At 42.2% G+C, this 26,230-nt stretch overlaps 1 protein-coding gene across 2 annotated transcripts in view; it reads right to left on the bottom strand.

Moving 5' to 3' along the window:
- PTPRG (protein tyrosine phosphatase, receptor type G) overlaps positions 1-26,230 on the bottom strand; it is a 486,631-nt gene that overhangs the window by 92,799 nt on the left and 367,602 nt on the right. For both annotated transcript variants that reach the window (XM_018554682.1, XM_018554674.1), the window contains exon 12: positions 20,601-21,339. In XM_018554682.1, the coding sequence (XP_018410184.1) occupies positions 20,601-21,339 (739 nt within the window). The remainder of the gene's footprint in view (positions 1-20,600; positions 21,340-26,230) is intronic.

Below are 26,230 nucleotides of genomic sequence, written 5' to 3'. Positions count from 1 at the left end.
GCATCCACATCAAGTCATACTCATATGGATTCAATTTTGTGGACCTACGTTTCTCAGATTCTGGTCCCTAGACCATGTGGCTTGTGACAGGTCCTCCGCTCTAGTAAAAGGTGTGGTCATTGGTGGTAGTTAGCAGTGGGAATAACACAGGTGATAATCAGTATACAGCAGAATTTCTAAGAGACTTATAACACGAGTGCGTATGTAGAGTAAGCCAACACAGGAAAGGAGCAACAAAGGGGGGAATTCATAATGACTGGAGAAGACAAAATCTGGAGCAGTTGCCCATGGCAAGCCATCAGCTTGTTTCATTTTTAAAGCCTAACCGAATAAACTGAAGAGAGAAGCGGATTGGTTGCCATTGGCAGCTGCTATAGATTCTGTCTGCTACAGTGTTTCTTTTAATTCCCCCCAATGTGTTGTATCAATAGGAGTCGGGAGGATAGACACTGCAACAGCTCTATTTTTTGGTGGGGATTTTTACAGGTAATACAATAAATGAAAGCATAGAAGTTACACTGTATCCAGGCTTAGTTTAAACTGGTCTGAAGACCAGGAAACTCTGGCAAATAGTATTAATAGTTAATTCTCGGTGAAATTAACAAATCAGTAGATCTGAAGATATGAACAGCCAAAATGATATGCCAATCGCTCCCTTTCTTAAGCCTACATTGGCCCCACCTTTTTTCTACCTCCTGAACCCACCTATTAGTCTTTTAATTGGGTGGGAGGTTTCAATGCCCAAAAAAGAGGCTTCAGATGCAGGAGGGGGCAGGGTGAGATTTGGATAAAATGTACAGTGAGCCACTGCAAGAAAGGGACAACAAAGTGTCAGGTCAATTGGAGGCACAAGAAAACCTGCAATTGCATATCTATTTTCGTTGAAGACTTTTTTTTAAAAGGCAAGAAACTTTGAGAAACACCAGTAAAGAATAAAAGAAATGCATTGTGAACACAATACATAAATTGGTAGATCTGGAGATCAAGGCAGCTGGAGTTATATGCTAATCTAATCCGTCCTTAATATACTCCAACATAGGCCCATTCCCTTTCACCTCTTGAACCTACCTATTGGTCTAAATGTGATTGGGAGTCATGATGCCCAATCAGGAGGCTGGGGAAGAAGGGGGTAGAACTTCAGCTGCCTACATCTCTGAATCTACTGATCGATTTTTTTCTGGTTCTTAACAGGTTTACTTTAAGTGGCTCCTGGGATTTGTCTAGCGCCCCCCCAACAAAAAAAAGGTTCCAGACTAGGGTTGCCACCTGTCTCGGATCCACATGGACAGTCTGACTGTTTTGCCTGACTGTTCATAACCCATACGATCTGCAGTTACTGAACAAATGGGATTAATTCATATGTATTAAACCGTAAATATAAACCTTTTGTGCTGTATCATAAAGCGTGTGATATATTTAAAATGTACTCGTTGCTATGGGGAGAATACACAGCTGTTTGTTGAAATTTTGAGCCTCCATAGTCTCCAATAATGAAGAAAATATTAAAAGCCCTTTTGGATAAAGTGGATAAGAGCCTAAACCCATAATGTTTTTATCATTGTCAGTGACCCCATGGTAAAAAATTTTCCTTCACTTTCTGTGTGGTCACCAGGAATTGGGAAATCCAAAGTGAATGTGGAGTTGTCAATGAAACAGAAAGAGGGTAAGACTTTTAATGGGGAAAATGAAAAACTAAAAAACAAATCTGATATATTTGTAGTTTTCATAATTTAAGGCAGCATGTAAAGCTGACTATACACCAATAGAATATTGTTTGGACTGGTTAATGGGGGTCAAATCCACTATCAAATTCTACCATAGCGACGAAAAAAAAAGATGGAGATTTTTTCCTCGAAGGGACGCAAATATTACAGTAAATGTGGTTGAAATGTTAAAATCAAATGAAATTTCGAAAAATATTTGCCAAGTCTCTGATGTCATTGTCGAATGTTCTGACCAGAATTTTTCATATGAAGGTTTGTATGAAAATCTAACAGCGTGTCGCCATCTTTAGCATCAAACTTGTACGGATCTGTAAACTTCCTCATTTTTCATGAGAATTATCGCGGGCATCTTGGCAGTGAACTGTGTCACGCAGCAGCCTCCTTAAATAGCTAAAGGTAGTAAAAAGTGGCGCCACGTGCTAATGTTTTTTATGATTCTCTAATGAAAGCGACTTTATTAGTTTTAATAAACAAGGCTGTAAAAGCCATCAATTCATAAGGAATATTTAAGGCCCACATTGACAAAATCTCTACAAGAAGAATCTAAGAGGGCAGACATTCAGACATGGAGGGGGTGGGGAGAGGCAGCTGCTAATATACGATCACGGTTCCTGTAATACGGTAGTTAGATATAATAATGTTTTTGCCTTTTATCTTTAACCTAGTGGGACCAGCTACTTCACACAGATATTGCTTTTTAAGGAAATTACTTTTATTTAAACTTTCAATGACATTCCTGACCTGCAGGAAAAAAGGAATCTGATTGGGAAAATTAAAAAAAGAGAACCCCAGCGAGGAACTGGCTTCCACTGGCCACATTGACCTTAAGGCCTCATTCACACACAACGCAAGCAAAATTGTATATTGCGTATATACGCGTCTATACAACCGTCTATGCGCGTATATACGAGCATATGTGCATATATGCGTGCACTATTTGCATTCCCAGAATGCATCAATCCTAATGGAAATGTTAATAAACTGCGCGTATGTACGTGCAAACATGCGTATGCGCGTAAAATACGCAGAAATACGATGTCCGGACGCATCTCGGTTCCATTCTGTTTTTGCGCATATATACGCTACGCAAATAAACGGCTCCATACGCGGCTATGTGTATGGAGCCATTTATTTGCATATGTTGCATATGGTACAATAGGCAAGTATCTGCGCGGCAGTGTGAATGAGGCCTAAAGCAGAACTCAGCCATATAACATTATGACCAGTAATAGTCCATCAAAAGATGATAGATAGATATCTATCTAGAGAGAGTCTGATGGAAAGCATCATTCCACCCACATTCTCTGAGCCCAGACTGTCCTGAACCCTTCCTACCTATGACTGGACAGTAAAACGAGAAACAGAGCACAGTGATGAGTTTGTCTTTGTCACTCTTCTTTCTCCTCCTACCAGCACTCTCCTTGTGAGCAGAAGAACTGATTGGCTCCTACTGCTGCTTTTTTGTGTCACACTCAACCTTCAGGGACTGCAAGCTTGGCTGCTTCCCCATCAAATTAATTTAATTATGTATTCATGATTACAGTGCTGCATATCTCAAAAGTTCATCTAAGGTGCCACACTAGTAAACATGGTTGTCCCTATAGTTGGCAAATTCTGCCCCCGATGCCAATTGAGTGGAGTCTAAGATGAAACTGTAATACGGGCAAACAAATATAACTTCCTTTCCATGACCAGTGCTGTTGAGGCCCTTGCAAGCAGGATGTCTGTTACACCTGGCTTAGTGAGAGCGGTTATAAAATCCGATCAAAATACAATCAGCCAATTCCTAAGAGTTTTTGTTACAAGCAGAGAACCCATCCAGTCTCATGGGCCCCCGAAGCCCCTTCCAGTTCTGCTAGACCCTATATTATGAAGTGCATGAGAGCAATACTTGCTGGCTGCAGAGAAGACATGCAATATTTGAGTTAAGCAGGATGACCCAGGAAGAGCTGAGAGGTTAATTAAAAGATGGAGTGAAAGTGCTTGAAATGAGAGAGCAATAAGCAGATGAAAGAATACTGAGAGCTTTATTAAATGAACCTCAATATGTTACAATACAGAATTCACTGCAAATAGAAAATTCGTACAACTCCATCAGTAGTCATCATATCCCATATTCCAGCCCCCATTAATATACACATTTCATTTTACACCATTGTACACTTATTTCATAGATTCATTGACTTTTTTTCTACCATCTCAGGCAATAGATTATACTCGGTGGTGTTATGAACAGCTTTATTTCTATGTTTGGTCAGTCTGCTGTTCAAGACCATTTTAAAGGATTAGATGCATCTAATGTAATGCTTGCGGTTACATAATAAGGGAAGTGTAATGGACCACTAAACCTACAGCAAATTTTACATCATGTGAAATAGCTAAGAACATTTACAGATATGCATGTAAAAGTGCCCACACCCGTACAAAAAGATATTTATCTGGCATATAACTCTTCCCTACAGCCTATCGGTATGTGTTAGCTGCCATTTTAGCAAGCAGAGGCACCAGTTGGAGCTTTCCATTAAAGTGCTCTAAGAACAAAGCCAGCTGTGTGTTTGACTGTGGCACTCCCCACAATACCACCTTAAAGTCTATGTCCAGCCAAAACCTTTTTTTTTTCTCGGTTTTGGATAATTGAGGAAATATTAGAAACCTGCGTTCAGTTTTTACTGCTATCGTGAACTTCAATAAAGAAATCCCCCCGCATTCTGTTACAGTGACAGTGGTTTTCTCAGACAGCGAAGATCTCCAATAGCAACACAGACCGCAATAAAAAGATGACAAGAGGTTGTAGCTTTCTCCTATACTAAAGAAAAACCGGGATAGAAGTAGAAACACAACAAGGGTTCAAATCCTTCTACACTCTATCCAAAACAAACCTTTTTGGCTGGACATACACTTTCATGTAAAATATCTTCTAATCTTACAGTCTTCTGAAACTTTTACATTTCCTTATATGTTATTAAAACCTCTTTTACAGATATCATTGAGCAATGTAACTTTAGTGATGTGCTACAAAATACCTAGTCTGCCATTCCATGACACTACTTCTGAAAATGCAAGTTGCTTGGCCACAAATACGAAGTTCAGCATTTTCATAAGGTAGTTAGACTTGAAAGCCTAGATATTCTTCTCAACACTAGTTTGCTAGTAGTGACTTTTCAAGATACCTACTAGGAAATATTTTGATTGGACAATATGAGCCTTAGTAGATATGTCAGAGCTTGGATATTTTAATGTACAATTCTAAAAATAAATACAAAATAATGATTGGTAAGGTCTTAGAGATGCTCGACAACTACAAGTTCCTGCAGTTTTATGGCATACAGAACGTTTAGTTCTTTAAAAGTTGTAGCTCAACAATGCATCTTCTAACAACCTTTTTTTTTTTGGCAACCCAGACCATAAATTGATGATATTCTGGGGTTCTGTAGATGGGTACAAAGCACACCTGTAGGTTCATTCAACCTACATTTGACAGTAGCTTTTGAGATGCTTCAAAGATCTTTCAGAGATGCTTTTGACTTCCCCCTAACCTGATCTCCGTCTCAGCTGCTTTTGAATTCCTAATAACTTGTATGGGGATACAAGCAATTTTTATTTGAACAAATGTCCTTGTGCACATGCTCTTAGTGAAAAAGTGGTTTTGCCTAAAATGTCAAAATTAGGGTGGATTTTGTGTGGACTTGGATGGAGCTTCATTATCCTATATTATTTTGGAGGGATGGGTGTTGGAAGAGATGAAACTGGGATCTCAGTGTTGCTTCGGAACTCATAAGCGTTTAGCACGGAACACTGTGAGAAAGAAAAGCTGAATCTGTATATATATGAAAAGAGTAAGTGACTGTAGACTGTACAGGCCGAAAATTAAATAAGAACTAGAGGCATCACTGAGGTATGCATACCTCTCAACTCTCCCTCATTTGGAACCCAATCCCTAAGTCCCTCTTTCCTCCTCAGTTGCCACTTTTTGGTCTGATAAGCTAACTCCACTACATAAAAGTGATAGAAGTTTCCATAGAGCAGAAAAAAGGCAAACAGATCTTTAAAAAGGTAAAAGTTAATATATGGGACCTGATACTCTGCATAGTTGACTTGTTAGTGGGAATGATACCCATTGTGGGTAGGGCTAATGAATGCTTTTTAAGCCACATGGCCCTACCCATTGTGGGTAGGGCCATGTGGTTGAGCAGTTTTTGGGCATTGGCCAGTTTGGTCTCAGAGCAGCCCGAGGTTAGTGACCTACCTGCTGCTCACCTCCTCCTCCTCCAGCTGCAGCAGAGACTTGTCCGCCTCTAGAGCTCTAACCCACTTAATGTAGGTGGTTAGCTGGTTATTGAGGTGCCGCAGCTTCTCCTGCAGGCAGGAGGCGAGTCAAGCTGCCTGGGGATGAAGCCGAAGGGGGTTCAGGGGAAGCTCCTGCTGGGGTTGGACGCAGCCATGTCGTGTGTGGGGGAAGGCAGCTAAGTTTCCTCCTATAATAGCTCCCATTGGAAATGCATGCTGGGCCGCTCATATACCAACCGGGGGGAGGAGAGCTCCATGTACTGCATGGGCCTGGAACCCAGGTGTACGGGGTGATACTGCACTGTGCGTTATCATCCACTGACACTCAGCAGAGGTTCCACTAATCCTCTACAGGAGAGCAGAGAGGTATGTGCACATCATCAGCTGACTTTATTTAATTCATGCATATAAAGACAGGGGAAATATATAACCACTTTGTACTCCCCATCACTGTTTATACTATGTACCCCATTATACAATATACCCCCATTATACCCTTCAGTGCCGTCTTTAATGCAGGGGAAAGGGGACAGTTGCCCCAGGCCCATTCATTGTTGTGGGGCTCGAAGCAGCTGCCGCTTGAGCCCTACAGTGGAGGGGTTTAGGGGCGTAAAAAGGTACCTTCGCTGGTGTAAAAAATCCTTGCACCGGCCCTGCATGTCTTTCTGGACATGGCTTTGGGCACAGTCATGCTGAAACATAAAAACAACTTCCCCAAACAGTTACCACAAGGTTGGAAGTGCACCTTTGTCTAAAATATATTGAATTGCTGTAACATTATAGCATTTTTTACAGGAAACACATGAACTTAGTTTGGAGGGGTGTCCACATACTTTCAGCCACATAGTGTACATCAGGGGATGTTTGTGGCATTATCTTAATCTGCAATTTTCATGCAGACCGAGTCCTAGTTAATATGCTATAGTTTTTTTTTCTGGTTTAAGTAATTTAAAACACAAGGTTAGATCTGTAGAAAGAGGATAATGACAGGTTTCAGGCACAGACAGGAAACACAAAGGGTTCTATAATGAGTCTTCAGTTTCATTAAGTCACCTCTAACCAAGTCAACTAGGAGAACATTACAAGCCATTGGCAATTCAGATCATAATGGAAACCTGCTACTTTGTTTTTCTGTTTACAAAGTCATATCTGCAGCGCTAGAAATAGCTAGAACAAGATGTTATTGTAAGACATGATATAGATTCTACAGTCTGCATCTTGCAGAGAAATCACCTATCCGAGGTAAATATTTGCAAGCAGCTATTATATATAATTGATAAATACAATTTTAGAATGACCATGGAAACAGCAAGGTATCAATGTGCCCGACAAACAGATCTGTTCACAGTTATAAAGTAAATGGTAACAAACAGCTGTGGTCATTCTGTTTTGTATAGTAATTGGTCGCTTAGGTCATCATGGAATAAAAGGTTTATAACGCAGCAGGAGCCATTCAAAACATACATATGGTCCTAGCACTGCTAAGATTGTGATATTCTGGCCAGAAAGTAGAGAAACTAGGATTGCCCATATTCATGCACAACAATAAAGGATAGAACAGGGCTGTACAGTTTTCAGTAAACAAATCTGTGATTATGTATTTCTTCCATTATATGCTTACTTTAATTTCTAAAGCTTTGAGATAGGTTTAAAGAGAAACTTGGAAAAGATCAAAGGTTGCTAAAAAAAAAAATCAATGCATCCAACCAATTATTATTCTCCAAGGTGGCACTAAGGGGCTCCTGAGGTCTTCAGTTTGCTGAAGCTGGCATCCAATCAGGTGCCCTGCATCACTTTTTTCAGATGTAGGACGCCATGTTATATTACTTGCCCAATGCAAATTGGGTGGCAACATTAGTAACCGTCCTCCTTAGCATGCATGGCAATGTAGCCCAGTGTAGCTGCTGGGGGTGACGACGCTGCAGTGAATTCAGTGAAGGACCTGCATTGCTGTCCCCAGGCCTGAGCAAGTCTTAGGGGCTGGAAAGATCACCAGGTATTTTTTTAATGAAGAAAAAAAGATCAGAGATTTTATAGTTATAGGTATTTGACCATATATGGTATATTGGAGGAAAACATGGGAGTGCTTTATTTTTGGGTAAAGTTACGCCATAGTTCACACTCTACACTTCAGGACTCATGGTTTTAATATTTTGGAATATGAGAACGGATAAATGGAACATGACTTGGGCTTTAAAGCAGGCCCAACCCCACCACCATGCCTGCATTTAGGTACAGCTAAGGGCTTGTTCACGCCGAATGCTGTGCGTTCCAGAGCGGTAGCTGCTGGAATGGACCGCGATCCCTCACAAAACTTCCCCCTGCGTTTTGCCCGCAGTGCAATCAGACAATTGGCCAAACTTTGCTTGTGTTCCGTTCAACTGCAAACGCAAAAAATAGAGATTGCTACCGCTCTGGAATGCACCGCATTCGGTGTGAACAAGCCCTAAAAGTGCCCCAAAATATCTACCACAGTGGTCCTCCTTTTGGGTCCAAAAGCCTCCTAATTCCCTGCGAAATCTAGCCTAAAGCTGCAGCTACAGAACCAGAAACGAGAAGGTGCCCACCAATGCCTTAAATCATGAATGATCCTTGTTATCAGAGAAGGATGAGGACGGGCAAATAACACCACCCAAAAAAAAAAACCCCTGAAAACCAAAATATACATATAAATATGTCAATAGGCTTCCAACAGTTTACATCCCACTGACCTACCCAATATTTTCTCCTCTTCGTATAACATACTAGCTCAGATATTGCCAGTAGGTAAGACATTAGAGTAAATGTTAGCACAGATCCCTGTTCACGCCAGTTGGATAAAGTTAATTATAAAGCCATACAAATTACTGCACAAAGTCAATGATTAATGGGCATATTTACTACCCGTGAACATTAAAGTGCCTTGCAGTACAGCCTTGCTTAATGTCTGGCCTGGAAATGCATTAATGAGACACTTTGCATTAAAAAAAGCCAGTAAAGTATGCTGTGGTCAAAATACTTAATATAATGGACACATTAGGTCATTATTAGCAAGCAGCAAATTAAAGGGACGAAAACCCCAACTGCAGAGCCAGGTGGTTGTTAAAGATAAACCTTCAGGGTATAGAGTGAAAATGCAGGCCTGGTCCTTTCAGCAAAAGACCAATAAATGGGACATAGAATTACCACCTAAAAGAAAAGTTCACTGTCCCCATTTAAAAAAAAAACTTTATCTGTTAAAATATTTTATGATAGTGAAAACACACACATTCTAAAGAGCCAGTTTTTAACTTTTAAAGGAAAAGTACTGCATGAGCACATATTTTGAGGTTTAAATGAAAGTTTTGATAATTTCACTTTTTTTTTGCATGCTTGCCCACCTATATTTTTTTTCTGCACTGTAGTAATTTAAAAAGATAAAGACCTCCACCACTTCAGGTCAGCAATATGTATATACACGTTGTGGTTCTAAAGTGGCTAAGAAGATCTTTCTCAGCAGGTTTCTGCTGCTTGGCTGGAGTGAGATCAGCACACTTCCAATGTATGCTCTCCCCTCCTGTTACCGAATCCGGAAGGGACAAGGATTTTGTCACTTCCAGTTTCAGGCAGCCAATTCTTCAGCTGCTTTGGCCGGAGATGTAGCTGGTGAAGCATGAAATGTGCTTTATTAGCTTCAATGGGGTCCAGAGGTGACATTTGAAGTCTCCATTAAGAGGGTCTGTCACTTCCTCTGTACTATCACATAGGGGGCTTCTTACCGGAAATTTGAACATATATTCGGTTTGCACTAAAATGTGTGTGCACTAAAAGTAATTCTAGTGTATTTTCCCCTTAACCGCTTCGTGCTTAGATGCCCAGGCCAAGTTCAGCAGCCGCAGCGTGTTTTTAACTCAACAATAACTGACTAACTTGTATACCTACATATTTTTTATATATGTTTAAGAACATATAGGGCTTTATTTGGTATACTGTTTCAGTAAAACCCCAGCTCTGGTTTTTCACATCCTTATAAATGCTATATCTATATATAGATCTATATATATATAATGTACTTTAATTTGCAACACTGTAATTAATAATTACCGCATTAAACCAACGGCACGCTGGCACTACTTGAAGGCAGCACTTGGGATTATCATGAATGTGTCAGCATCTCAGTCCAGGAAATAGATGCTGAACCTCGATAATTCCTGAACAAATATGGCTCCGTACTTCTGGAAGGTGAATGCATTATTAGGAGCACTGTGATCTCTGTAAGAGGGAATACCTGCAAGTGTTACATGTACACATTACATAGCAGGTATGCATAAAACATACACTCACCGGCCACTTTATTAGGTACACCTGTTCTATTGCATGGTAACATGAATTGCTAATCAGCCAATCACATGGCAGCAACTCAATGCATTTTGGACGTGGTGAAGACAACTTGCTCAAGTTCAAACTGAACATCAGAATGGGCAAGAAAGGGGATTTAAGTGACTTTGAATGTGGCACGGTTGTTGGTGCTAGACGGGCTGGTCTGCGTATTTCAAGAACTGCTGATCTACTGGGATTTTCACGCACAACCATCTCTAAGGTTTAAAGAGAATGGTCCGAAAAAGAGAAAATATCCAGTGAGTGGCAGTTGTGTGAAGAAAATGCCTTGTTGAGGTCAAAGGAGAATGGGCAGACTGGTTCGAGATGATAGAGAGGCAACAGTAACTCAATTAACCACTCATTACATCCAAGGTATGCAGAAGAGCATCTGTGAACGCACAACACGGTGAACCTTGAAGCGGATGGCCTACAGCAGCAGAAGACGACACCTGGGATGCCACTCCTGCCAGCTGAGAACAGGAAACTGAGGTACAATTCGCACAGGCTCACCAAAAATAGACAATAGAAGATTGGAAAAGCGTTGCCTGGTCTGACGAATGTCGATCTCAGCTGCAACATTCAGATGGTAGGGTCAGAATTTGGCGTAAAACATGAAAGCAAGGATCCATCCTGCCTTGTACCAACGGTTCAGGCTGGTGGTGTTGTAATGGTGTGGGGGATATTTTCTTGGCACCTTTTCTTTGAGCCTGTGATGCGATCATGTCAATATGGACCAAAATCTCTCAGGAATATTTCCAACAACTTGTTGAATCTATGCCATGAAGAATTAAGGCAGTTCTGAAGCCAAAAGGGGGTTTAACCCAGTATTAGCATCCACCGTGTTGTGCGTTCACAGATGCTCTTCTGCATACCTTGGATGTAATGAGTGGTTAATTGAGTTACTGTTGCCTCTCTATCATCTCGAACCAGTCTGCCCATTCTCCTTTGACCTCAACAAGGCATTTTCTTCCACACAACTGCCACTCACTGGACTAATAAAGTGGCCGGTGAGTGTATATTTGATGCCAAGTCCACTAATGTTGAAAAAAGTTACCGGAATTTCTAAAAGCCAAACATTGAGATAAAGTTGTGGGAAGATTTTTTTCCTAAACAGTGCTGACTTGTTCTGTTCATATTTATATAAATGTCGAAATAAATATCTTCAGTCTCAGGAGAGACTTGGGAATATATTTGAGAAAACTATTATGATTTCTGTGTTTAGTGCCCTTTTCACAAAAAAGAAAAGTTCCATTTACTTTTTAAATCCTACAGCATTTTAAAGACACTAATAGTGCCGGCACCAAATGAAAACAAGTTGTTAGGGCTATGAAAGATTTGCTTTCAAACTGAAAACAGAAATAAATATCTACCATGGAGAAACCATGGAGAATACACAGAAAAAAAGTAAAACAAGGCAAAGTATATATTTGTTCTCTCCGCACTTTATAGCAAAGCCTAGGGGTGGCTGTTGGATTTCAGTAACAATTGCTGCTCAGGTTTTAGAAATGTATTATTCTTCAGTGCATCGATTTAGGAAAAAGCACTGAGGTGCCCTCTACAGGTCAGAGTGAGACATACAATTTCTCTAGGCTCAGAACTCATACTACGTGAGGCTCCACTACTCGGCACAATGCTAAAATAAGTATGATACAACTGAACAAGGTGCAAATTAAAGCAACTGTGTTAAATGTAATCTTAAAAGTCTTACTAAAAACACATAGATATTACACTTATGCTCCAGATTTGTGCTCCCATACCACAGTACACTTTAACACAATACTTGATGCAGTCATAGATGCACCGATAATGATACTACCGGTAGTATCGGTATCGTTGCCGATGCTGAGTATTTGGCGAGTACTCGTACTCGCCCAAATGCTCCGATGCCTAGCCCGATACTTCCGGTATCAGAAAGCCGGGCAGTGAGTCATCACACGCTGCCCGGCTTCCTGATTGGCCGGGAAGCCGGCTCCATGCTTCCACGTCACTAGTGGAAGCCGGGCAGCGTGTAATGACTCGCTGCCCGGCTTCCTGATTGGTCGGGAAGTTGGCTAATTAAGAAGCTGGGCGCCATGTAATGATGCAGCGTCTGGCTTTCCGATTGCCCAGGAAGCCGGCTTCATGCTCCCTCGCCACCTCATGACGTGGGAGAATGGAGCCAGCTTCCCGGCCAATCAGGAAACCGGGCGCCATGTCATTACACGGCCCCCAGCTTCCTGATTGGTCAGAAAGCCGGCTCCATGCTTTCTTGTCACCTAGTGATGAGAAGTATGGGGACAGCTTCCCTGCTAATCGGGAAGCCAGGTGGCTAGTCATTACACGCCGCCTGGCTTCCTTAATGGGACTTCCGGTATCGGCGAATACCGGAAAAAAAAATATCAGTACTCATACTCGATACTGGAATACCGGTATGTGGGCATCCCTAATATATTCAGTAGGAATTAACATTATTTGATGTATTTTTAAATGCACATAAATCTCAATATCTATCTTCTGTACAGGAACACTCAGACTGGGAGAGGCAAGGTCAGTACTCTTAGCCAATCAGGCTTTGCTGAATGCGCATGTGCCGGCAAGGAACATACTAAAGCTGGTCATACACCATTCTATTTTTTGTGTTCAACCCGTGGGCCGAAAGAAAAAAACAGAACAGATTCCTCCATCAACGCTTACGAGCATTGATCGAGAAATCTCCCACTGTCTTCATTGTATTTGGATACCGGCAGCTGCCGAAATACCCAAACAGAGGCGGCAGCTCATTGGCTCCGTTTGTTCAAATATTTTACGACTGGCTTCTTCAATCAGCTGATCGAGGGATGTCTGCCGAAAGGGTGCCAACAGTGGCACCTACTGTGCAAATTCTGGACTGTTCTTGATTTGCACAGTAAATGGACACTTTCATAGAAGGAAAGTGCAGAGAGATGAGTTAATCAGTCTGCTGCTGCTGCTCATTTGCTGTCCAGCCACATGCTGTGGGCAGGGAGGTGACCCAGCTCTATTCCACTGCACTAAAGAAAAATGAGATTAGCCACCCAGGTGTGCTTTTTGGCAGAACTAAATTTCAAGACTGCTGGGACAAAACTACAAACTTTGGCAGATAAAACAGCCTCCATATACAGTATGTGTTTCACCTATTGTATTTAATGGTTTGCCTGGCATTCAGCTGTAAAACCTCTGACTCCTTAACTGAAAGCCTTATGCAGCGGCGTTTCCATCAGTTGGTGAGGGCTAGTTGGCGGAAACAATACTATTTAGGCTAGGTTCACACCTGCACTACACTGCGCGACACCCAGGACGCGCAATCGCGTGCTAGTGCACACAGTGATTGCCACGGCGCCCAATTGCTTTCAATGGGGTGACATCTGCGCGGCAATCGCTAAGAAAAAGGTACCTTTTTTTGTGACACACGACTCACAGCTTTTTTCATGTTCACTTGCACGGGCGGAATCACGGTGGGAAACCGCGTGATCCGCCTGGCGCGACTGGGGTGCCATTAAAAAATAATGGCACCCAGAGCGCGATCGGTTCACTCCTTGGTGACTCCCGACCACGCAGCAATGGTGCACAAAACTGTGCGGATTGCCGTGCGGTCAGGAGTCGCCTAGGTGTGAACCTTGCCTTATGGGTCAGTGTTTCGATTTAGCAAATTGAGTTTGTTGCTTTAAAAACCCAGCAGGTGGTTATTCCCTTAAAGGCCTGCCATATATAACTGGCTTTTCTCTTTTAATGGAACATTTCTTTAAATACCTATGTGTCAGTGAAGATGGCTCACTTTTTGTGGACTCTTGATAACATATTACAAAGAACTATTGTTCTGTTCTGACAATGTGGTATTAAGTCAACAAATGTTAAATAAAGTGGCGCTAAACATCATCGAAGAGGGTTTTCCAAACTCAGTGGAAATGGCTGCAGTTGTTTTTTCTGCTAGCTGTGCTGACCGACTTGTGGACTACCATGTCATTTTTATGCCATTGCACTGTATCAACCAGGGTGACCAATACTAATGTGTCCTACCCACTATCCACCCAAGACTGTTGTGTCAAAAATACATAGCAGTTACGTAATACAGAGATAAAGCTCAATTAAAGTCCCACATATTTGTACCTATATGTAGTCCTCTTTCTTGCATGTTATGCTGCTTTCTACACTCCAGTGTTCTATGCTGACCAAGTAACAGTCACATCCCTCATTGTCCTCACACAGACTTGTAGTGCAGAGAAGAAAGGGCGTGTGATCTGTTCTGCTATCGAGCGCTAATTATTGAGAGCACTGGGTCTACCTGTAGGGCCCACTGGACTGTACAGTAATTTTTTTAGACATTCTGCAAAATGCTGCAACAGGAAAGTGGCGAGGAGGCTAACAAAATAGAGATAGTTAGAATTTCTGCCTGACTGTATATCTATATTTCTGGGCCTTCAATTAGGCTTTAAACATTTAAAATTAAGACTCTGTTAAGCCTGAAGTATAGGTTCAGTCAACTGCTGCCCGTGGGTTTAATTATCCTCTAGCTCAGGGGTAGCCAAACTCCGGCCCTCCAGCTGTGGTGGAACTACAAATCCCATGAGGCATTGCAAGATTCTCACTGCCATAGACATGACTCCCGGAGAGAGATGCATCATGGGATTTGTAGTTTCACCACAGCTGGAGGGCCGGAGTTTGGCTACCCCTGCTCTAGCTGCTTATATCCGTCTGGAGCTCCAGTGGTACCTGAGCTTCCAATTCCACCTTCACAACACAGCCAATGTTAGGATGGTGCATTCATATTAAATTATGGATAATGGAGCGGCAGAAGTCGATCTCCATGGTGGAAGGCAGCAGAGCCAACTGGGTAGACCTTACTACTCGAGGGCCAAAATAAAAGTCAATAGGTGAATCAATCTACTGATGCCTACCTATTACACACATCTATTTTGGGTAGACTGACCCCTTTAAAGTAAACCCACTACCAAAAATTGGTCATTTTTCTATCGTGCCAAAAGCAAAGCAAATGGAAATATAGTCTCTGTTCTATATTGGTTTGATTATGCTTTTTATAACTATACAACAGGTACATTTCAGATACAAAAACATCTGCTGCCGCTTTGTGCAGATGACATCAGAGCGCTGAGATTTATAAGCTGTTCTCATTCATCTCTATGAATAAATCACATCTATGGATAAAACTAATAGAAAAATATCCTGTGCTATATTTATGTGCAGCGTACGCGCTCTGGCTGGACTCCGTAAAGTTGCTGATTGTCTGAAAGTTGACCTCTGTAGCTCATAAGCGGTTCAACAATATTTCAGCATTAAAATGATGTATCTCTCTGCATTAAAGATTCTAATGACAAAGTAGAAAATAAATGACTGGACAGTCCCCAGAACACAAATGCATTTTCTCCCAATGAAAATATCTATTACGCCTTGTTTAAAGTCTCTGTATGCTGCACCTGTGTTCATAATTCTCTTATTTTCTGCAGAAGGCAGAGTTACCGGAACAGAGTGCTCCAAGACATTGCTGTGTGGCCATAGACCAAGTTTTTTTGTTCAATTTATGAGATCCAACTCCTTCAGATCAACAATACTTAATGTACATCTGGCGTTTATAACTATTAGCCGACAATCCAAACTTGTTCACTCCGACCAACAAGCCAGAAAAGTGGACCTATTTAAAAAAGAGGGTGCAGTCATGGTGAACAGAAAACAGACTTCCCCAAACTGTTACCAAAACGTTAGACGAGCACAGTGATCTAAAGCAGTGGTTCTCAACCTGTGTAGCCTCAGGTCCTTAGTCATTAAGTTGTGACCCAAGTCGCACTTCAATGGAACGCACAGCATTGCGGTACCAAACGGCCTGGTGCAGGCGATTGTTCGGTTAATGCACTGTACTAGTGTAAACAGGCCCTCAAAAACCCTGACAGACGCAACCAACCACAGAAACACTCACATACACACTACATAAAAAAACATTTTTTTTTCTTTTTTTAAGGTCAACCCTACTTTACAAGAACTGGAGTGGATCCTCAGCCTGGGGTCCAGTGTGGGCTGCTGTGCTGTGACGGAGCTCCTTCCATATGTGCATTGCTTGTACAGCTCCCTTGTGTGCCCTGTAGAGGTGTTGGGAGCCAGAATGACGGCACTCCAGTCCAGGCACCTCCACAGGACATACTCCAGCCCACGCCACCTCAAGCTGACACTTGGCGCCGGGCAGCAAATGAATGGCTGCTTGGCGTGAGAACTGACAATGCTGCGCAAGGGGGGGAGGGCTGAGGAGCCTCTCACCTTGAAAAACGGAAGCCACGCAGTGACGACCCACAAGTTGAGAACCAAGGATCTAAATTGTTTCCTGTGGCATTAACAGCACCCTTTGGAAATTCCCGAACTCAATAATTTGGTGGAGGGTCCACATACGTTTTATACTGTGCAGCTTTTAAATTGATGAAATGGGTGACATTGCTCCTGTCTTACAATATGTTGCTAACTTTTTTTGACCAATGTGTAGCTAACGTGTCTTAAACTCATGGCAATTAAAGTATCACAATCTTAGCAGCTGACTGCAGTTAAAAAAAGGGTCCTGAAAGGTAAAACCATTTACTGACATCTGTAAGAAATATTATTAATAATATGCAAATTAACAAGGCTGAATCGCAAGTAAGCCAAGTCATGTATATTAAAACTTAATTGTCCAAATGCATTTCAAGGCGGTAATCCATTCTGAAGTTGTTCTTTAAGAAACTGAAACTTATATTGATTCTATGGCAACGCTTTATGCACACTTTAAAAAACAGAATAAACCCATTTGTCCCTTCATATCACAGGCGATGTCATACATTACATAAGGAGTTTAGTTTTGAATGGAGGGTGATCAATGCATTTCCACTGTCGCAGCCAAATTGGGATAACACCGATTTTATATTTGTTACATGTTCCCATATACATAGCATAAAGCTAAACAATTATCTCAAACTTGCTCCTTGCAGTTTAAGTTGTTTTTACTTGGGTTAGAGTTTCTAGGCTTCTTAAAGGTTAACATTTCTACTTGCTTCTCCTGCTTTGTAATGTGAGGGGTTTGTTCATTATAATTTGTAAAGTAGATTTAAAGGAGAGCTATGGGGTGAGTAAAAATCACTCATCCTCAAAGTTCAAGCCGACGTGCGACAATGAAACTGTCACAGGTCGGCTCAATAGATCGGGAAGTGAGCGAACACATACCGTCGCTCGCTCATCTCCCTGCAGAGAGCCGTGCCTGTCAGTCACGGCTTCTTGCAGGGATTCCCCCCTCCCCGCTCCGATCCTCCAGCACTGACTGGAGGAACAGATGGGGGAGCGGGCGAGTACAGCTGGCTCTGCCTCTAGATAAGCAGAGCCCGCTGTCACTCACGCAGCTGGGTGGATCTCAACAGTAATGTTGGGATCCGTCCCGGCTGTGGCGGTCTCCGTAAACCGCGAGCTGTGGTTCGCTATATATTGAGCTTTGGGACACGGGAGGATGCTAGTATATGTCCTCCCGTGACCCTTAAGAGAACTATGGAGAAAAACACTTACCCCATAGTTCTCTTTTAAACACTGCCTGTCCTAACAAAGGGTTAAATGAGTACAAAAAACCTGGCTTGTGCATTGTATTGTAAAGAGGGCCTTTATCCCCTTTGACTAAAAATCACATCAGCATACAGCTCCGCATATGAAATCCTCTTACATTCATTAGCCAAACAAACCTATTTTTATTTTACTTACAATTTATTTTTTCCACTTCCTGGTCCACTTTGGCACAAATGATGTAATCGTACCCAAGCATTGCATACTGGAAAGGTTACATCAGCAGAGCATTGCTAGGAAATCTCATCTGTAATCTCACAAGATCTCAGGGAAAAAAATGTTCCTCCCCTGAGATGATGTGCATGGTAACATGTCCTAGTCACCTGTGCCAGAGTTACTGGAAGTAAAGAGATATATATTAATCTGCCCTTAGTTAAAATGGCCACTGTGAGAAGACTGGGGTAGAAGAGGAAAATAAGGTATGTAAAAAGCCCGAAGTTATCTAGAAGTATGTGTTTGTAGATTGTCATTACTAAACTTTCCTAAAAGTGCCTTTGTTGTTTTTTTGAAGATATGGGTAAAGTTCCTTTTTAATGAAGTTAATGAGAGAACAGAATCCTCAAATTTCAGTGCCAAATCTTTCTATAAGGACAGAACACTGTGAACCTAGAATCAGCCATGTTGCCTGCTGCAACAAAACATCTGAAAGTTAAGAAATAGGTTTAAAAAAATGTTATGCTGTGTGGAAAGGAACATAAACTAGAGGTATAGCACAGTGTTGGGCAAATTCACAGTAGAAAAAAGGAGGAAATTATCAATGAACCTTTGAAGGTAATTATACATTTACAAATATTATTTTTTTGAATCACCCTTCATCCAAAACTAGTTAAGTGCAGAGCTCATTTAAAGTGAAGCACCAGCCAAAACACTTTTCGGCTCTTTGGATAGAGCAAAGAAGCATCAGACCCTCCCGTTAAGCTTACATTTCTGTCTCCACTGTGGAGATTTTCCGTGATTTTGTGTCCTTTCACCATAGCTGAAGTGGGGGAAATCTCCCCAGCGGAGCAAAGACAGCATTAAAACCTGGCAAAATATCTAACCCAAAATATCTTCCCAACTGGGAGAAAAAAAGTGTTTTATGGCTGTCTCCATTGGAGAGATTTCCCCTAACTTCCCATCTTGGTGAGACAAAAATGAGAGTAAGGCTCCATAGTAATAAAAGCCTGGCAGAGTCTAGCTCTTTTCAAAGTCATTACACAACAAAATAAAAGGTTTTGGCTGGAATTCCATTATAAGACAATCAAAACGGGATCATCTTCATTGCTGTATCGCTTTTCAAACCTCTTCAAGAACCAGTACAATTTATGTTATACAGCAAAGGTGAAAGTTTATTAACACTTGCGTTGTTTGGTATGTAAAAGTTTATACAAGTTATAAATTAAATGGTTTCCGATTTATCCACAAGTCTCAGAAATCTGTGACAATCATTTTAAAAAACGGAGTAAAAAGACCAAAAATACAAACTTTGGCCACATGTCTACCTTTTGCTTGTGATATCATTCTTCTATGGCTTTCGTTAATAAAACAAATGATTTCTGATAGGTTGATGTGGGTTACTGCATTATGGGCGCTGGTTCATGCCTTAAAAAAGGGTCAGTCCACCCAAAACTGATATTGCCGGATGCTGGGGAATTGAACCACCTGACAAATTTTTGTATATCTCAATAGTGATATCTCTGTGCTTGAGATCATGGGTCCACACACCTGCTGTGGCTCTTAGAAGAGGTCCTGCTTAGTTTATAACAAAGGTGGGCGAGGATAGTCAAAACTCTGAGATGAAAAGGAACAGAGTTGTGAGATCCCATTCTTGAAGTATCCAAGACACATATGAAGCCAGGAGTTAACCAGACTCAATTTCGAGTGGACATATCCTTTAAGTAAAGACATATTTATGTGTGAACAGTGAGGCACTTCTCAAGAAATGAAAACTTTCAACTTCTATTGCCAAAATGTTTTTAGTAGGTTAACTAAGCAATTGGCATTTATTTTTGCAAGTCTAGGGTCCTGCATCAATTCTTGTGGAGTTTACTTGCTGCCCATGTTCAAATGGGTTTCTTCCACAACACAAAAACATACTAGTAGCTGCATTGGCATTTAACGAAATTACCCCCAAAAATTGGGTTATGTACTGTACGTCCATGTATCATATTAGATTGTTATCGCCTCTAGGTAAAAGATTGATGTGCTGCATAAAATGTTGGTACTATGTAAATATAGGCAACAACTACAGGTACAGGCTTAAAACGGACCACCATAATTGTGTGCACAAAGCTGAAAATCATCAAGATCTGAGGGATCATTAACATAAATCATTTAAAAGGTCACATATTTACAGAACCTTTGTTTAACCTACTCTGTTCCAAGCCAAAAACAAAAATAGTCTTGAGGCAATAAATAAAAATGTAATGTACCCATCGCATAGAAGTAAAAGGAAAAAAAAAAACACATCAGGAGATTCATAAAACTTAAGACACAAAGAGGGCAAACAAAAGGTGTGAGCAATGTTAAGAGACAGAAGGGTGAGGTTAGTTCTATGTACAGGAATTCTGATCAAAGGTTAGTTCTATGTACAGGAATTCTGACCAAAGGAAACATTCTTTCAGTAAGAAAAGTCAATAGATTAAGGACACAGGAGATACTGGATAAGCCCCGTAGACCATAGAGCTAGTCACCAACCTGGGTAAACAGTGATGAGTCTGTTGTCCGAGTCTTTGTCATCTTTCGCAGAAACATTTGAAGTTTGATCCAGATTGTAACCTTTTGTGGACGGCACTGTGGTTTGTAAAGGGACCTCCTGAGTCCCGGCAGGTATGTCTGAGTCCCTGCCATCTATTAAAGAAGTATTTTGTTTATTCTCTGGGTCAGTCAAAGTTTCATTTGGGCCAGCACCCTGCAAATCATCAGCACTGGCGGTAGATGGGGTGGACTCAGTTTGGTTTTGTGCCTCCGAAGAGTGTGTGGCTATACTTTTCTCCTTTTTTTCACTGTCCTTTTCACCCTCTTCCTCCTGCTCACGCTCGCCCTCCTCCCCCTCTCCTTTCTCGTCTTTCTCCCCTTCCTCCGTCCCCTCGCTGGTTTTCGTGGGAGAGGCGTCACTATCGGGTCCTGTAGACGGCAAAGGTTCAGTGGTAGAGACAACAGGCTTGGCAGCTTGTTTGCTGGCAGAGGAGGAAGTAGGGAGGCGAGTGGGCCACACAGTGCTAGGAAAAGAAGGCAAACCACCACCACTAAACCCAAGGCCCGCAAGCAAAGTACTTGTCACCACAGAGGCCACCGTAGCTTGGCTCCCACTTGAAGAGGGACCCATCCCGGTAGCCATAGAAACAAAGGAAAAGGGGATGCCTGAGGAAGTCCAGGTAGATGATCCCGAACTGATTGGAGCCATGTCAGCAGAAGAAGCAGGAGAAGCAGTAGGCTTTTAGAGAAAAGATCAAAGACAAGAGTCAGTACAGTACCTGAAATCATACTTCTATATAGTTTCCAGAATAATGGCTCTTTCCAAACACTCTCATTCTGTGTTGAAAACAAAACAAGTCACCATAGCAACTGCTAACATTTCATGATATAATATAGACACTTCTTATCAAACTTCCTTCCCAAGAGCCTCATTACCAAACTAAAGTTATTTCAGCCAAAGTGGGCTATTACCACGCTGGCTGCCATGACACAAATGAACAGATGCACTGGAAATCACTATATGTTTCCAGGCATGAGGAAACTTTCAATGACCCTGAAAATACAATGACACAGTGAGGTAGCAATAATGCATAGATGTGCCCAGGAGACCTTAGTCAATGTAAACACTTTTGGCACCTCTGACCAAATTAGACCTTTTGTTGGCTTTGTAAGAGAAATGCTAACAATGCCTCTGCAGGGAACATACAAAAAAAAAGACAATTTTAGGTAAAAAAGGAAATAATTCATTAAGCTATTAAAATGCATCTAAATCCAAGAACAAAGACAATGTATTGCAGTTCTAAGATGTGAACGCTGCGTTAGTTGTCTTTTCACCTGGTGATCCTGCCTTTCCCGTTGGTTTCACCTGGTGATCCTGCCTTTCCCTTTGTTTTCACCTGGTGACCCTGCCTTTCCCTTTGTTTTCACCTGGTGACCCTGCCTTTCCCTTTGTTTTCACCTGGTGACCCTGCCTTTCCCTTTGTTTTCACCTGGTGACCCTGCCTTTCCCTTTGTTTTCACCTGGTGACCCTGCCTTTCCCTTTGTTTTCACCTGGTGACCCTGCCTTTCCCTTTGTTTTCACCTGGTGACCCTGCCTTTCCCTTTGTTTTCACCTGGTGACCCTGCCTTTCCCGTGGTTTTCACCTGGTGACCCTGCCTTTCCCTTTGTTTTCACCTGGTGATCCTGCCTTCCCCTTTGTTTTCACCTGGTGACCCTGCCTTTCCCGTGGTTTTCACCTGGTGACCCTGCCTTTCCCTTTGTTTTCACCTGGTGATCCTGCCTTCCCCTTTGTTTTCACCTGGTGACCCTGCCTTTCCCGTGGTTTTCACCTGGTGACCCTGCCTTTCCCTTTGTTTTCACCTGGTGATCCTGCCTTCCCCTTTGTTTTCACCTGGTGACCCTGCCTTTCCCGTGGTTTTCACCTGGTGACCCTGCCTTTCCCTTTGTTTTCACCTGGTGATCCTGCCTTCCCCTTTGTTTTCACCTGGTGACCCTGCCTTTCCCGTGGTTTTCACCTGGTGACCCTGCCTTTCCCTTTGTTTTCACCTGGTGATCCTGCCTTCCCCTTTGTTTTCACCTGGTGACCCTGCCTTTCCCGTGGTTTTCACCTGGTGACCCTGCCTTTCCCTTTGTTTTCACCTGGTGATCCTGCCTTCCCCTTTGTTTTCACCTGGTGACCCTGCCTTTCCCGTGGTTTTCACCTGGTGACCCTGCCTTTCCCTTTGTTTTCACCTGGTGATCCTGCCTTCCCCTTTGTTTTCACCTGGTGACCCTGCCTTTCCCGTGGTTTTCACCTGGTGACCCTGCCTTTCCCTTTGTTTTCACCTGGTGATCCTGCCTTCCCCTTTGTTTTCACCTGGTGACCCTGCCTTTCCCGTGGTTTTCACCTGGTGACCCTGCCTTTCCCTTTGTTTTCACCTGGTGATCCTGCCTTCCCCTTTGTTTTCACCTGGTGACCCTGCCTTTCCCGTGGTTTTCACCTGGTGACCCTGCCTTTCCCTTTGTTTTCACCTGGTGATCCTGCCTTCCCCTTTGTTTTCACCTGGTGACCCTGCCTTTCCCGTGGTTTTCACCTGGTGACCCTGCCTTTCCCTTTGTTTTCACCTGGTGATCCTGCCTTCCCCTTTGTTTTCACCTGGTGACCCTGCCTTTCCCGTGGTTTTCACCTGGTGACCCTGCCTTTCCCTTTGTTTTCACCTGGTGATCCTGCCTTCCCCTTTGTTTTCACCTGGTGACCCTGCCTTTCCCGTGGTTTTCACCTGGTGACCCTGCCTTTCCCTTTGTTTTCACCTGGTGATCCTGCCTTCCCCTTTGTTTTCACCTGGTGACCCTGCCTTTCCCTTTGTTTTCACCTGGTGATCCTGCCTTTCCCTTTGTTTTCACCTGGTGATCCTGCCTTCCCCTTTGTTTTCACCTAGTGATCCTGCCACTAACACACTCCCTTGTACTGCATCCATGGGGAAGGAGCGTTATAACCCAAGGCTGCTCAATCTATAGGAATACAGGACATCCCACTTCTCACTTATACCATAAGGGGGAAATACTCTGCACTCCACAGACATGAACTGAGCAGGGAACTGAGAATTTAGAACTGGATTTCTAGCAGGATCAACACTTTTTTGTGCAGTTATCGAACAGACATAACAATATTCTTCAAATTTTATATTTTGAAGGCCAAAGGGGATAAAAAAAAGTTATGTTTATTGTTAGGGTTTACATAGACTTTAATACTATCAAGCAAACAGTATATATACACACAGCTCTATAGAAGGTCAGTATGAGTGTACATTTCCGACACCTATGCTGTATAGCAGGGGTAGGTAAACTTTGGCCCTCCAGCTGTGATGCAACTACAAATCCCCTTAAAGTATTGCAAGACTGACTGTCACAGATATGACTCCTACCGGCAGATGCATGATAGGATTTGTACTTTCACCACAGCTGGAGGGACGAAATTTGCCTACCTCTGCTGTTTACCTTCCGCTATAACCAATCACATTCATATATCCAAGGCAGGACTGAATCTGATTGATAGCTGTGAGAAACGTCTTAGTACTAGCATATTTATGACAGCAAGGACCCTTTAGTGGGTGCTCCAGCATCAGCAGAGGGTGTGTTCCAGCATCACCAAATTTTTTTTTGACTTCAGCTTATAAAAGAAAATAGTTATCAAACGTGTGGTGTGGTGAGTAAAGGCAACAGAAGGTGCTTACTTAAGGGGCAAGGGGTCATTTAACAACAGGTGGATGTGCTTTACAAGGGCTCTGACAAATATGTCACTTTGTGGAGCTGTCCAGGTGTTTTATTGTGCTGAAATCAGTTATATGAAAAGTTATGAGACCTATATATCAAATTAGTCTAACTTCTAGTGAAAGATATTAGCTTATCTCAACAATGTAGAATCCTGACAAAGTCTCTTCTAACCCTTTAGTATTAATTTAGGACATTCCCTGAACAATATAGAACATGATCAAGTAAGTAGAATCTAAATGAAGAATTTTATGAAAAATTTGGTCAGCAGCGCTTTATTCTTTAAGGCATTACAATGTCCCTTAAAGTGACATTAAACCCTCAGATTTTTTAACATAAAACAATACTGTAATGTGTGCCTTAGTGTAATCCATGGTTGTTTCCCATCTCTTTGCTGCTCTTAGTTTTAAATCCTCATGTCTTCTCATGCTTGGGGAGAACTTCCCTTTGCAGCTGACTGCCTCTTCCTGTAGTGCTGGCTTAGGTTGCAAACCTACATACAGACACCATGTATCCATTCCAGAGACAAGGCAGTCTGCTGCAAAACAGAAGTTCTTCCCAGCATGAGAACAGATACAGATTTAAAAGGAAGAGCAGCAAAGAGAAGGGAAACGACCATGGATTACAGTAAGGCACACATTACAGTATTGTTTTATGTTAAAAAATCTGAGGGTTTAATGTCACTTTAAGTTAGAGAGGGTTATAAACTATGGGTATGTTGCCCTTTGTTCAGTCTCATAAAAAAAGAAGACTGCAGATAATAAAATGGCTGCCTGTGTTTATGGTTGAACAAAAACAAACCTGGCTTTTACAGACCAAAATTTAAATTACATTTGCGACCACCGGATGTCACTATTGTGTCATCTACAGCTCAGAACACTTCGGTCGCTGAAGCGCTTCCTGGCGATAGAAGAAAAAAAATTGGCACGGGCTGGGAAATACGGATTTCCTAACAACATTCAATTCATTTCCTCCGGACACAGAGTTTAAGGTCCAAACCAAAACTTGGACACAAAGTGCTGCCTGTTATTATGGCTGCTCTGAACTGCATTAAGCACGATGGACTAAACAGACTACTAGCTAGTAAATCTGTTTACTTTTCTGGTGTACAAGATAGATCAAGGATGTTATCTTAGTAATAGTAGTTATTCAGTAGTGTAAATGACTGCATGCACAGAGCTTGCCACCAGATGGGTTCACCAGCAAGAACAGGGGCTGAGCTGCCACCACAACCGTGCCAGTTGGAGGGTCTCACACATGAATTCCAATCTTGGGGAGACGGGGAATTATATGGAAGCTTAGTAATAGTATTTATTTAGTGGTGTAAACTACTGCAAGAGCAGAACCTGCCACCAGACAAGACCACTAACAAGAACAGGGCCTGAGCTACCTCCATTATAACGACGGTCTTGCACATTAACTTCACACCTGGGGAGGAGGGGTTGTTGTGGAATCATATGAAGGCTTAATAAGAATATTTGTGTCCGGGGGAAATGAACTGAATGTTGTTACAGTGATGTAAACTAATGTCAGGGTAAAGCTTGCCTTTAGACAGCGCCACAAGCAAGAATGGGGCCTAGGTTGCCACCAAACCTGTGCCAGTAGAGGAAAGGTCCCACAAATCCATTCCATTCTTGGAGACACTGAGGGATCATATGACTGGTCTACATGCCCAGTAATGTGTATCAGATCCCGTAACACTATGCTCTGTGCTCATCAGTAACCAGATGTCACCTTTTATAATTTTAGAGCTGTCTGAACCCTACATGATATTTGGTTATAGGCAGTCAATAGCAGCATAGGTCAACAGTAGTTGACTTCAAAAGGAGCTCTTAATCCCTCCATGACCAGTGAAGGTTTACCTTCTTTGCTTATTTT

This window comes from Nanorana parkeri, unplaced genomic scaffold (genome assembly GCF_000935625.1).
Source record: "Nanorana parkeri isolate BGI_ZX_2015 unplaced genomic scaffold, ASM93562v1 scaffold9, whole genome shotgun sequence".
In the NCBI taxonomy this organism is placed as follows: Eukaryota; Metazoa; Chordata; class Amphibia; order Anura; family Dicroglossidae; genus Nanorana; species Nanorana parkeri.
The sequence above is the reverse complement of the archived record's forward strand: the minus strand, read 5'-3'. Positions and strand labels throughout refer to the sequence as shown.